Below are 14785 nucleotides of genomic sequence, written 5' to 3' on the forward strand. Positions count from 1 at the left end.
TATCTATCTATCTATCTATCTATCTATCTATCTATCTATCTATCTATAACTAACTAACTAACTAACTAACTAACTAAGGAAATGGTGAATATGTCATAAAGGTCCCAGACAGTTGTGAGGAACAGCAATCCCTGACCATCATGCAATGTGCTATGCTTAGATTTTTATCTTGTTTTCTGCATTTTCATTCTTTTTTGGTAGGATGGAGAGGTTGGAATTAAAATGTTTACATATACGTACATATCATGATGTTTGATTTGGTGTTTGTGGGTCAGATTCCTTAATCTCTCTTTGTGATCCTATTGGTGGGTGTTTACATGGGTTCACCCCAAACACATTTTATATGGCGAGTTGGGTTACGGTCACGACCAAGTTGTATTATAGCAGGTCCCAGTGCTGTTTATCACTATGTACAATTCCATTTCTGTGATGAGAAAACATGACAGAGACCTGCTGCTGGAGGGTAAGAGGGGAGAAGTCAGATTCGTGTAGACAAAACAAAAATGTAAACAAAGAAGCAACACTATTGGATATGATAGGGAATGAGATGGTGTCAACATTCAAAAGAGCAAAGCGTAAAAAAGAGCTAGTATTTGTAACTATAGAAACAAGTGGACTGCAATAGACAAAGATATAACAAAAAAAAAAAAAAGATACACTGGTCTTATAACTACTGGGGTGAAAACTAGTATATGTAAGAGCAAGGATAGAGACTGCAGGTGAAATATTGTACGTCTAAGATATAACTGTTGAGTTTCAGATTGTAATGAAGCCTATAACAATCACTTGCTAATCAAAGCCCCGTTCACAATGATTCACAGAGAAGAATTATAACCAGAGTCAGAATAAATGAATAAATAAGTAGAAAAAAGATCAAATCTTATTGGTTGGAACCTATCATATTTAAAGAATAACTTTTTCAAAATTGCATAAAATTTTTCTTTCCATCAAGACACAATGATAATAATTTGAAAAAAAGAAAATGATATAGGTTTAAGAACAACCCATAATTACCCCATAATTTGCTTGTCAGAATATGATTTTATGTAATTGAAAATGCAATCAAAAAAAGAACAATGGCAGACTCACACTGAATATCTATTGGTGATTGTGAGCACTTGTTATTATCAATGGATCCAAATTGTATCTTTTCTGCAATTATTCTGTCCTTTATATTATTTCTCTGATTGCCAGACGGATTCATTACCTTCTCTACAATAGGAATGACAAAGCATGAAATACAGGTCATTGCTGTGTTTAAATTTCACATGGTATATGGGTCAGATTGGATACACAGCAAGGCTGCTGCCACAGCCACATATACCAATAAAGAACAAGAAAATAAATCATTGTAGGTTTATTTTGAGAGCATGTTGGCTGAGACTTACAGATAGAATGAATTCGAAAACTGAACCAAAGGCAGCTGCAATCACATTAAGACAGATGACTCTTGACCTTTCTTTTCAAAACTTGTGAGAGTGATAAAACTTTTATGAAGCATGAACTTTACCCTTTGTCTAATGTCAAACAAATTACATGTGCACTTTGATTAACAGTATAATAATTGTTGCTCAAATTTATATTTAGTAAATGTTAAATGTAGTGATATCAGAACTATGGAGAAATATCCGACAAGTGATATAAGTTTGAAACAATATCATACTATATGATCTTGTCAGCAATAATTTAAACACAGACAAATGTTGGGATTTTTTTTTTTCTAAAAGGAAACATACAGTAACTGTAGTGAGAATAATACTGCTGTAATTTAGATGTTACTTGCAGGCCGCTCAGTATTCATAGCAGCTTATTAATAGTTTCTCCTGCTCATGGCTGTTTTTTTTTCCTTTCTTTTACAGGGGGAAGGTTGCATTAATAAGACTGCTAATCTGTGAAGATAAAACAAAACATGAAAATCCCATATTGATTACACTTTTATTAAAACGCCATACAATACATCGAGTATGATATTTTCAGTCAAATAAAATATCAAAGGAATTTAATGCGTCCCTTATAAACTAATTAGAGGCCCATTTTCCATCGTTGATATGCATTATTCAAGTGCTAATATGAAAGCATTATGGTTTAGAAAAGTAATGTAGAAGTAAAGGAACACATCCATTTCTCTCCTGATTTGCAAGACCATAGTTATGCACCTGTATTTACACAGAAACCACTGTCTGATCTGATTGAGTTAAGATATTGCTCTCACGTGCAGATATTGAAGGAGCTGAAACACATTTTGATGACTCAGTTAAATATTTGCATTTCAAAACTGCAGTGCTTCGCTTAAGGGCAGTGGCAGAGGTGTTCACCCTATAAGAATCTAAAACCAATGCAAAGTGAATGCAATAATCATAAAACAAAAAGGAAACTGTAACACTTTGGAGTTTGCATGTTCTTTCTGTGTCTGCGTGGGTTTCCGCCAGGTTCTCCAGTCCAAAAACAAGCAGTGAGTTATTTGGGAAAATATTGGTAAAATTGCCCGAAATTAATGAGTAAGTCTATATATGTGGCCCTGTGACTGGCAACCGTCACCTCTCAACTCTCACCTCTCGCCTCTCACCTTATGACAGCAGAGATAGGCTCCAGCATCCCCTGCGACCCAGAGTGCAGGATAAGCGTCAGAAGATGGATAGATGTAACACTTTGAATGCCTCACTTTTTGAAACCCCCCCCATTATAACATACAAGGATAGGCTGACATTGTATTACGCCATGGCAGGGGTGGCGGCGGTGTAATGGGTTCCAATTGCTCCCAGAGGAGGCTGAGAACAAAGAGGAGGAGGAGGCAAGAGTCTTTAGAGTCTGCTTTACTAATGTGCCTGTTTAAAATAACCACCAGTCTAACAACAACGGATGTTTCCATAGTTTCCATACCACTAATAAATGAAGGGGGCCTTCAGGACACCTATATAAAAATATTATTCCATATTGTTGGTGAATTAATTTGTCATTTAGTTTAAAAGTTCTGCTTTAGGAAGTGTTCGGAAGTGGTAGAGCTATCAGCCAATCATAACGGGGATTGCGATTTTGTTCCAGATGTGACGAGAATGGGGAAAAAAAAAAACAAAAACAAAATATGATCTAGAAAGTCAGGCTGTCGAATTGAATGAACCAAGGAGGGAACATATAATAAGTATTTCTGATGTTTACTTTCTCTTTCGAAGTGTTTCATTTCATGTTCTGTCTATGTTGACAGACTGTGCTTACTTTGAAAATTTTCCTGCTAAGTTTAATGATTGTATTGCTGGGGAAACGGTGAACTGTTGGAGCCCATGCTTCCCGTTCACGGGCATGAATGCTTGATGGCGAGCCACCGCAATAAGAGCCTTGACTCGACTCCATGTGAGATCGGTAGGAGAACCTTCCTAGTCTTCTGTTCTCCTTGCTTTTGGGAACGTGGATTTTGAACTGAAAAGCCGATTGAATACAGTTTTTCCAATTGTTTATCAAGAGTCAACACAGTCGTAAGAAGAAATAGCTCTGCATTCACTTCTAACTCGCATCTACTTGCGACTGACTAAGTGGCAAGATTTTGATAACTGTAGAACTGTATATTAATTTTATGTAACATCTTATGTGGCATATCTTGAATATGTTGACCTGTGAATCTGAAGTGTTATTGCAACTGGGGGTGTTAATTTCCTTTTGGTTTAATTGAAATGCTTAATGTAACTCAATTATAGTTGAAATAACCTGCTATTAGGAAGGTAATTACAATACTGAATTTCTTTACATTAAAATAAGCGTATGTTGACTTAAAAGAAAGATAACTAGTTAAAACAAAATAACTTACTGCTTAAAAGTAGGAACTGAATAAGAATCTATGATGGACAAAGACTGAAAACAGAGTTTAAACAGAGCTCAGTTTAGATACTGAAACTAAATAAGTTTAAATCTATGGAAGAATAAGAAATTCATATCTATTTCTTTACTTAAAGGGAAACAAGGGTTGAAACTGATACTCATATTTGTATGTCTATGATGCAAACAGTTTTGTGTAGTTAATCTTGTGTCTGTGTAAATGTCTATGTGGTACCAATTTGTAATTAGTACTAATTCTAACTACTTAAATTCTTTGAAAAAAAACATGCCAGCATTTAAACTAACTATTGGTCTATGGTGTCTCCTTATCTTTTAACCATTTTAACTGCTCTTCCTCTGAATCTAGTTCCGGTCCGAACCCCATTATATTTGTACTATTTGTAGTAAGTGCCACAGATGGCTTAAAGAAGTCAATCTGACACCTAAAATCATCCTTCCTGTCATTTCTCCATTTTTATGTTTTCTCTCTCTGTCTCTCTGTATTTATGCATGTGTGTGTGTGTGTGTGTGTGTGTGTGTGTGTGTGTGTGTGTATATATATATATATATATATATATATATGATACATAAGATATGTTATAGGATTTTAATGTGCATATTGTTATAGAATTAATTATAAGACAAAACAAGTACGCAGTTGAACAATAATCATGAGGCAAAAAAGTTGCATATTGATTTACCAATAGCAATTTAGTTATATTATTGATATTATTTCTTAATGTTGTCATAGTGATTGAAGAGCTTTAAAATAATTTAATATTGTAACTGGATTATTGTTTTTTTTTTATTTTTTCCTCTTAAAAATAAACTCACAAAATCTGTTTATAAGCTGATTATACAGTGACTGTAATGTAAGGACTCTATCTCAAGTATATATATATTCAAGTTTACTTCGTAATATAAATACACTACATCTTGTGTTTGTAAAGAAAGTAGCTTGCCATAAGCGTTGTTATATTTTAGAAACTAGATTTCTTTTTGTGTTTTAAGAAATTGTAACCCATTAAATCCGCTGTTAGATTGATGTTTGATATGAATATGTGGTGAAACGTATCTATTGTTAACATTGGATAATACATTTTTACCTTTTCTGCTGGCTCTGTAAAATTTTTATTCAAGTGGGGCAGGATGGGATTATACCAGATCTTAAAATCTCACAGGTGTTGATGCTACTCTCCTACAGGCTTGTCTTATCTTTTAGCTGACTAGAATTGACGAACAAAATTCATGTTGACTTTACACTCACATAAAGCATTTAACTGGAAGAATCACAACACATAGACACATATACCTGAAAGAAAAAGGACACTTGGGAAAAAAAAAAATTAAGTGGATTTAACATTAACCTCCTTGTGTACTTTGTGTTGATACATACTTTAACAAACCTCATTTGCATAGATTTCATAGGTTGATTTACTTCCAAAAAGGGGAGGGCAAATGCATACATTTGATTTGAGAGGGTCCTTTTCTGGTATCCAGGTTACCAAAGAATTGTGCTTATTAAATATATCATCAATTAGTTCATTGTGAGATGTAGCGTTTTCATACCCTGGCATCATCTGACCAAATCACTACAAAAAAACAATTGTTCATGGCAAAGGATCATAACGGGAAACAAGCAACCGCTGTAAATCTGGCCTGGGGGAAGGATAAGGAAATATATCAACAATATGCTGGTTTCTAAGTGCCAATAGAAGCCCAGCAACCAAATAGTTCTTCATAGAAACAACTGTCCGGTAATATTGATATTAAGTGAGTTCAAGCTCTTTTCTGGGATGAAAAAAAGAAACAAAAAAAGGAAAGAAAAAATGTGTAAACATTTCAGCAGTTGCGAAAACAGAATACGAATAGTACAAAAGCAGTGGACTTTCTGCTTGACCTTTCTTGCTCTGCAAAAGCCTTTGTTCTGGAAGTGCAACACATTAAAGAAAAATGAGCCTGAAGTACTGCTGCTATTTCAAAAGTCAGAACAATGACAGAGTTCAGAATTGTCAGACAACTACTAACTGGTCTCTTTCTCCTTGTGGTTAATTAAAAGGTCAGACCACTTAGTTGTAAATCTATTGACCTTTCTAGGAAGTAATAGATTCAGCCCAGTAGAGGATTCACACATGGTATGAACACAAAATATTACAAGGATTCACAATACCACAAGTAAAGGCTACCATGAGTGTTGACACATTTAGCAATGTAGTTCTGCTATTGAAAGGTGTATGGTACAATGTACGGTACAATGTCACCGAGGTTGACAGCAGGAGGACTAAATGTAGCTTCTTAAATTTCCCAACCTCAATCCCAGGTAGCATCCACAGCATTAGATACTGCTCCATTTGCCCTGAATAACCACAAGCAGTTAAAGCCTGAAGTTTTTGGTCAAACATTTCTCTAATCCTGAGAGAAAAAGTCTAAAGTTGTATTTCTAAGATATGCTTTTTCTTTGTGACAATTATTCATTTCAATTATTCATTCATTTGAATTACTTTTTGGTACATTTTCAGTGAACCTTATTTTTTATATTTATTTTATTATACTTTAGAAATGAATGTTTGAATGCATTCATGTGTACAATTGTATTCCCCGATATTCAGTCCCTATAATCATGTTTTGAGCTCAGACCTAAATTACCTTTTGGATGACTCGTTTCCTTGCTGGGAACACAACGTCTCAAATTTGGGGAAAGGTGAAGAGTGGCTAAATGAGTATGTCCAAATATTCTCTGCAACTCGTTCCAGTCTCTCACTTTTTATATTTTTACGTGTATGTAGGCATTTTTGGGTGGATGTATTAAGCAATTAATTGCTTAATTTCATTTTTCATTTTATTTTATTTTTGTCAAACAGATATTAGCAGACCAATAATTACTCTAGCTTAAGAAAGAAAAAGAAAAAAAAAAACACCTGTGGAGTTGGTTTGAGGCTGTTTAGTGCAGTGAGATTTACTACTAAAGAGAAACTTCTCAACCCGAGGATTAGAGGAATTGAAATCAGTCAGGCAACAAGTTTGTTCAGAGTCCAGACTTGTTTATTCACATGGTTGACTAAATCTAAGAGGAGCGTGATTTTTTTTTCCACAGAAACACACTTAAAAACTACAGTTTATATGTGGTGATGTGTATAACCAACTCATGACATGTAAAAGTTAGGGCCAATCTTTGACTAATTTCTAATTTGTGATTAATACTTTATTTTGCCTTTAATATACATTATAGGAATTGGTCTAAACTATTAGATTTCTGAAATTGTTGATGATCCCTGTGAAAACATCTCATATGATAAAATGTAAATGTGTGTGTTTTTGTGTGTGTATGTGTGACAGAGAGAGGGAGAGAGCGGAACAGAGGCTGAAGAGTTATAACTTGATTTAGCACTGAGGGCTCAGTAAGCTCGGTTGGCAGAACGGGTGTCTCAAATCAGAAGGTTGGAGGTTCAATCTGAGACTTCTGTCTGCATCTCAAGTGTCCTTGGTCAAGATACTGAACCCCATATTGCTCCTGATGGTCTGAATAGTGCCTCTGCAGCAATCGGTATGTGAGTGACTGTTTGTAATATCCAGTGTGTTTGAAAGCACTATATCAGTAGGGGACCCTTTACCCAAATTATAGAAGCCTAACATTCCACGGAAAATTATAAAGTTTGAAGGTCTTTGCAGAAGAATCGCTGTGGTTCTTTTTGTTTAGGATTTGATGCTGGTTCTACAGAAAGCATATAGAACAAATGCATGTTTCTTGAAGTGGATTCCACTAATTCAAGACACTTGCAGAGGTATTAACTTGGTATTTTTAAGACCAAACAGGAAGTATTATGCAAGTTATAATTCATTCATTATCTACTCTGCTTGTCCTGCTCTTAGGGATGTGAGAGGCCTGGATCCTGGGCCAGTCAATCACAGGGCCATGGCAATGTTTACAAAGTACAAATATCCATGTGGAAGATTTCATTGTTGAATCCTTTTTTCCTCAAATGAAAACAACAGAAAGAACATCACCATAACTCTAAACTTCATTTTTACTATTAAGTATCATTAGCCTTTTTTGGTACATTAAGTGTTGGGATATATTAAATGCCAAATTTACATGCACAAGACAGGCTGTTGAAATTGTATTTTTTTGTCTTGGCGCACTTGACATATAACTGACCAAATGTGAAAACCAAATATATAGGCCAGGGCTCAGTTTTTTAGCCTACATCCTCACCCTCTAAGAATAAACAATAGTCAAGGAAATATGTCATAACTTTTACATGAGCGTCACCCTGAGGATAAAATTGATATTTTTTACTAGCAAAGCTCTGAAAAAGTTAATTTATCTGTGAATTTTCTTTCTGCACAATTTAATGCACACTGCAGCTTCAACAGGTTGTAGACTGTTAATACAAAACTTCTTTTTGTTGCATTTTATATAATTTGTTATATATTATAGGTCAAGAGTGGACCACATAAGTCAAAATTGTGGATATCAAAAAAAAATCACATGACAAGCTATCTATCTTCAGCAAGAACACAAAAGGACTGAAATAGAGCACTTAACATTGAGTCTATTATGAATACCGACAAGTTTATTTTTTCAAAGGTAAAAATGAAAGCAGTGCAAGAAACCTTTAAAGAAAAAGCAAGACACAAATGAGGCTTGCAAAGTGAGTATGATGCACTGTGACAGATTTTTGGGCAAGGTGACACTGCAAAGAAAATCAAAAGTGCCATCTGGTACATCAGAGGGAAACGGACATACCAAAAGGAAAACAGAGGGAGAAAGAGGATAAGGCAGTGCAAAAAGAGAGATAGCAACCACAATGTTAAGCTACTGCCTTTATTTTCTGGCACAGAGCTGCTGTCAGCTTCCTGCATCGACTGGGTATTATTGGCCTCTAATGTCGGGCCACTTCGTCTAAATAAAATGATAGTACAACTGCACTCCCGAGTCCCATCCCTTCCTCTCAACAACAAACAGCCCATTGACCGTGCGTCACTGTCGTGCCTTATCTTCATCTGATATAGCTTTAGATCCACCCCAACCCAGCCCCCTGTAGCCAAGACTGTTGTATGACTTGCTGCCAGAATATATGCATACCATAAGCCAGATGGCCGATGCTGGAAAAGCATAACAGAAGAATATCGAAACTGAGTATTACTATATATTCTAAAAAGGCATTTTCTTAAACTGCAAAAATACTTTTTCATTATATACAAGGATAATGGGGAGAGTTTTTTTTTTTTTTTTCTCGAAGCTATTTCACAGCTACTTTAAATTTTTGTGTGAAGTTAAAATGAACTGAGAGGTAATGGCGGCCCTGTGATTAACTTTTGACCAGTTAACTGGGTAACCTGCCTCTCACCCAATGACAGTTGGGTTCCAGCCCCACCTTGATCTTGAGTTAAGGATATGCTCTATAGGTAATAGATGAATGAATGAATGAATGAATGAATGAATGAATAAGTTCTTTGAATGTCTGACTCCAGGAGAGAGAAAATTATATTCAGACAGCTTTCTTTTGGGAAATTTCCCACCTATCTACTTCTATCTATTTCACTCACCACTTATTGCTTACACAGTACATAGATGGATAGATAGATAGATAGATAGATAGATAGATAGATAGATAGACAGACAGACAGACAGACAGACAGACAGACAGACAGACAGATAGACAGATAGACAGATAGATAGATAGATAGATAGATAGATAGATAGATAGATAGATAGATAGATAGATAGATAGATAGATAGATAGAGAGAGAGAGAGAGAGTGGTGTAGATTTAAGAATGTGACTGTCGAGAATGATTGGGCAAAGAAATTGCCTGTGAATGTTTATGAGCGGTTTAAATGAATCTATTGCTGTGGGAAAAAAAGTGTTCCTATTAACAAGTTCTCATTGAAAAATAAATGTGTTAATTCTAGGCAATAAAACACTCAACAGTGTTAAGATATAAAAGGAAAGACAAAAAAAAAAACAAACAGTGGGCAATTATTCACAGCAAAGAAAAACACCTTTAAGAAAAATGTTCTCATTTAGCAGGTGTGGCATAGAAAATACAAATGGTGGCAGTTCCACTGTTCTCACAATAACCCTCATGATCACATGCAAATTAAAAACAAACCTATTTATATTTTTTCTGCTGGGACTCTGCAGTGGAACCGCACATTTAATTTCTTCCCTCAGGCATAATGAGCAAGTATAGTAAAGTTCTTTCTATACACCACAGTTATTAGAATATTCATATCAAACTCTCAAGTTATTGATATTCATTTGCTACAGAGTCTTTATACAAATTCAAAATGTCACTGTGAAATTTAAAATACCCTGAAAGGCATGTTCATTATATTCTTATTGAAGTTCTGTGGTTCAGTGGTTTGGAGATTTTAGCTCCTAAGGGCTGGATGCCCCCCTTGATATTTGCTAAAACCCGTCTCTCAGACGTTTAATTAAAGTTATTAGGAACCACAGGTGAATCAGCTCATTAGCAGTGAGCTGTGTTCATAACTCATTCTCTTGAAGAACAATGTCTGCAATGTTAATCTATGAAGATACGTGGGTCTAGTATTTGACCACAGTTGTTATTTATTAATGTAATCACATTTTTAAAGATGTGGCACAATTGAACAAGAGGGTGACTTGGATCACAGGCAAAGGAACAAAACATCTCTTTTAAGGTATTTTGAATTTGGTGACTGCCACAGAGACACATGGAGCTTTGTGCTCAGTCCCCTGTGGAAATGTCTAGCTTTTTGGAACTTTCATGTAAAAAAATGCCAAATATGTTGACAAACTGTTGCATGAGGGCAAACATTAAGGCCTCCAAAATTACCTGAAAAATATGATTTGTTTTTCCTGATTATTAGAAATGTTAAACTGAGGATACGGTCACCTAAAGATCATAAACAACCTGTGTTAATAATCCAGGACCTATGTTTGTATTCTCATTTACATAATTTACTTGCATGCTACAGAGAAGTGACTGATAAATGATTGTTTAATGTTTAATTTTGTCTTTTTTTCCCCTTTATCCCCTTTTGGGGATAGATTTATGTGGAAAAGGCTGTTGCACCCATGCCTTAAACAAATAAAAAAATACAAAAAACATTATGATAGCTACAGTCAGAAAACATTTGTTTTGAAAAAAGTTGGCCTGGTTGAAAAGTTTTATGTCTGTTATAGTATGAAATCTCGAAATGTAAATATAACATTGAATAGTGCCCCACTTCTATTGTCTTTGTGTTCCTTCAATTACTATTCACTCTGACATTCATGTTACTGAGGCTAAGATATTCAGAAAATGCTGTCTAAATTATTGTTAGTTTGATCTATCTCTTGTTAAATGTGAGAGGTTTCCTCGGGCTGTTAGGTGAATTTGGGTTGAGTGGCCACCATTTGGATGATGCTGGTTGGATCCTCGAGCTCCCAAGATACATTACTGAAGGGTTCTTGAGCAATATATTTAACTTTAATTGCTCCTTATGACCTGGCCGGCACCTTGTATACCAGCCGCCAACATTGGTATATTAATCTACATGTTTGTGTGTGCGTGTTTGACTTTCAGTGATGGCAGGATAAAAATGCACTACAAGTCCAACAATCTATATTTTCATGTTAACATAATTACATAATAACAGACACATTTAAGACAGAATCATGTCAGCCACATAACAACATTTCTCTTTTCTGTTGTTCCTTTCAAGTGTGAAGATAGCATGGATTTGAGTTACCAGCAATGATTGTTAATGTTGGCACTAGTGGAGCATTTTGTGGTGAATAAGAATCTTAGCTGGAAGGCACAGCTCTCAATTAGCAGCCAATTTCCAACCATCATATGGCAACAAGCTTTGACTTGTCATCATAGGAATGAGATTACAGATTTAATGTGGCCAAAATTACTTCTTTCTATCAGGTGGGTGGTCTCAGCTGGCCTGTCTGCCTGGCCGCCTGAGTGAAAGCTGACAAAAAGCATAATGTGAATTGTTGGCATATACATTGGCCAAATTTTACTTGGCAAGTTGATGTTGCAATTAAGAAATCAATTAATTAATTAATCAAATCATCCCCTGAAGCCTACTGAAGCAGCCCATAAACAACAATCAAACAGTAACTTGCAACAGTCTTTGATGAGACAGAACTGCTACATGACATCCTGAGCCTAGAAAATGCATGCAAACATACACACATATATAGAAAGGTGTGTGTATATAGATATATATATGTATCAAAAAAGAGACAAGTATTCAGAACCAGCACGACCGAAAAGACAAATAGTCTCAAATAGTGAATAAATTCACCTTTCTTATGATGATGATGTGGATGATAGTTAGAATTATTAGCAGCAGAAGTCATAGTAGTGCTAGAATTGAGCGTGAATTACTCGTCATACCAATAATTAAGTATACAGATATTTATCCAGTCAATGAGACTAAGACAGTGAGTTCTTAAAATATCATCTTTCAAGAAAAATAAAAAAAATCAATGATTTACGTGATAATATAATGTATTATATATTACATTACAGATATAACAATACTAATAACTGAATTCGATGGCAGTGATTAATCCAAATTTATTAGAAACTGAAAAGGATTTAAATTTTTTTATATTGTCATCAGAACAGTGGAAAGATAGAGTATGTAAAATTATAGTTTGGTGAAATGATAAGCAGAGAGGAGTGAAAAAATAAAACAGTTAAATCAAATGCTCCCTTACCTCGTCATAGATGCTGTCATTTCTTTCAAAGTCCCCTGCCTTCCTGGGTAGAACATGGACATGGACGTGCTAAAAGCAAACAAAAAAAAGGAAAGCTGATACTTATACGTGTCATCTTAGGAAACAGGTATCAAAGGGAGCAGTTTGATGGAGTGATGTGAAAGAGATAATTTCCACAGAGTCTTTGTTAATTCCCAGTATGTTTAACAATCAGGAACAGAGTGCTACAGCTGTGCAAGAAATCACAGGGGGGGACTGCACATTTCACCAAGCATGTTACCTGCGCTACAGAGACCCCTTATTTTTATGCTTTTAAGAATATAAACAACTTTTCCTTGCCCTTTTCATCGCTCAGAATGGAGAAGAATCAACCCCCTTGATTAAATTTTGGTGGTCTACGTAGGTAGCTTTGGTTTGCTTTTCCCCCCCATTATGACCCTGCTCTAAATAACAAAATATAAAGGGAAAACATTGACTAAATGAGTGACAGACACATTTTTTTTTTTTATCAAGGCATATTATCTGTTGATATAACTATCTTGACATGATACTAGAAAAATATCATGACAAAAACTAGAACCAGGACAGAAATTAGAATTAGTAGATCAGATGGAAACGTTTTGAAAAAGAAGAATAAAAGAAAAATAAAGGCGAAAATAAAAAAAATAACCAATGACAACATGTAGCCCAATTCGGTATTCAGCTTTGACCGTGTACTCATACTGGGTTGCATTTTACAATTCACAACATTTTTCGTTAGTTACAAGTGGACGGAGGCTTCCTGGTAAACTACTTATCAGCATGGAGCAACAAATGAAGAGAGCCTCCAATAAAGTCTTTACGGCTAAGCTTATAGTAACTCACTGTCTGGCCTGAAGTCACACAGTCTGTGAGGATCTGAGTGCATTGAAGCCATTATTACACACAGGAAAGCACACTCAGTCCTTCAGTACATTATAATGAACAGTTTCAACCAGTACATATGGACGATAAGCCTCTAACATTGGAACATGTACTGTACATTTCACTTGGTAATTTCCAGGTTTGAAATCCGTAAAACTTTTTTTCACTGACATATATATAATTATAAAGTCAAAAGCATATATATGTAACTATTATATATAACTATATATATATACATATATATAACTATATATATGTATATATATAGTTATAGTATATAACAAGATAGTTATAGTATATAGTTATAGTATATAACAAGATAGTTATATATGTGTATATATATATATATATATACATATATGTCAGTGAAAAAAAGTTTTACGGATTCATTACTAATTGTATTTTTACGATTCTCTATCAACATTGCTTCAAACAGACTCACACACATGCACATGTACTGACATCTATTATCTACCGGTTATCCTGCACTTAGGGTCATAGGGATGCTGGAGCCTATTCTTGCAGTCATTGGACAAGAGACAAGAGATGCCCTGGACCTGGATCCGGGCAATTTTTCCAATATTTTTCTATTAACCTTCTGCATGTTTTTCCGGCTGTGGGGAAAAAAAAAAAAAACAGAGAACCTAGCGGAAACTTGTGCAGACACGGAGAGATCATACAAACTCCACACAGAATGGTGTGATGTGAGGCTGAGGCACTAACCACTGCGTTTCTGTACCGCCCACGCATGTATACATAAATATATAAATATATTCCTCTCCCTGTTGTCTTGTTTGAACTTCTACCGCATGGATATATGGTGTGTGCGTGTGTGTGTATGTGTATGCACACTAATAGAATGTCATTAATTGACAGGACTGCATACAGGCCTCCCATGAGGACACAAGCAAGCAAAGGCATGACCTAGTGTGAGGAGAAGGGGTGTTACTAAAGCTTAGAAGACTGTGTGAGCAGTGATTGACCCAAGCAAGGAAGGAAAGCAGAAGAGTTATGCTTAATTATTAAATTTTCACACAAATTGGAAAAAATGATATTGCCAAAATATTCCTATGTTATAGGAAAAAAGTTGCAGTAGCTCAGTTATAATTTAATTATACTAGAAAATCCAATTTCCTGTGTGAAATATTGTTTAAAGCTAAGATGTCTGAGTGTTTTGTTTTTTGCTATAAAAGGCTGCAATGTCCCAAAATCCTGTTCTGAGACATGTTATTTTTGTCTATGTGTCATCAAGGGTACGATAACCTAATGTAAGAATTCATTTTTCATTACTACCCAATGATAAACCAAAGATGGCTGGGTAAGTGTTTATAATTGCTAAAAGACTTCAAAAATTTGGAGGCATTGGAAC

General features: G+C 35.2%; 1 protein-coding gene across 3 annotated transcripts in view; it reads right to left on the bottom strand.

The window, feature by feature from the left end:
• Nucleotides 1–14785, bottom strand: part of fhit (fragile histidine triad diadenosine triphosphatase) — a 304257-nt gene that overhangs the window by 44780 nt on the left and 244692 nt on the right. For all 3 annotated transcript variants that reach the window (XM_086168129.1, XM_086168127.1, XM_086168128.1), the window contains exon 7: nt 12514–12582. In XM_086168129.1, coding sequence (XP_086024255.1) covers nt 12514–12582 — 69 coding nt within the window. The remainder of the gene's footprint in view (nt 1–12513; nt 12583–14785) is intronic.

This window comes from Fistularia commersonii, chromosome 21, assembly GCF_037954325.1.
Source record: "Fistularia commersonii isolate RoL2024-O1a breed Wild chromosome 21, RoL_Fcom_v1.0, whole genome shotgun sequence".
Classification (NCBI taxonomy): Eukaryota; Metazoa; Chordata; class Actinopteri; order Syngnathiformes; family Fistulariidae; genus Fistularia; species Fistularia commersonii.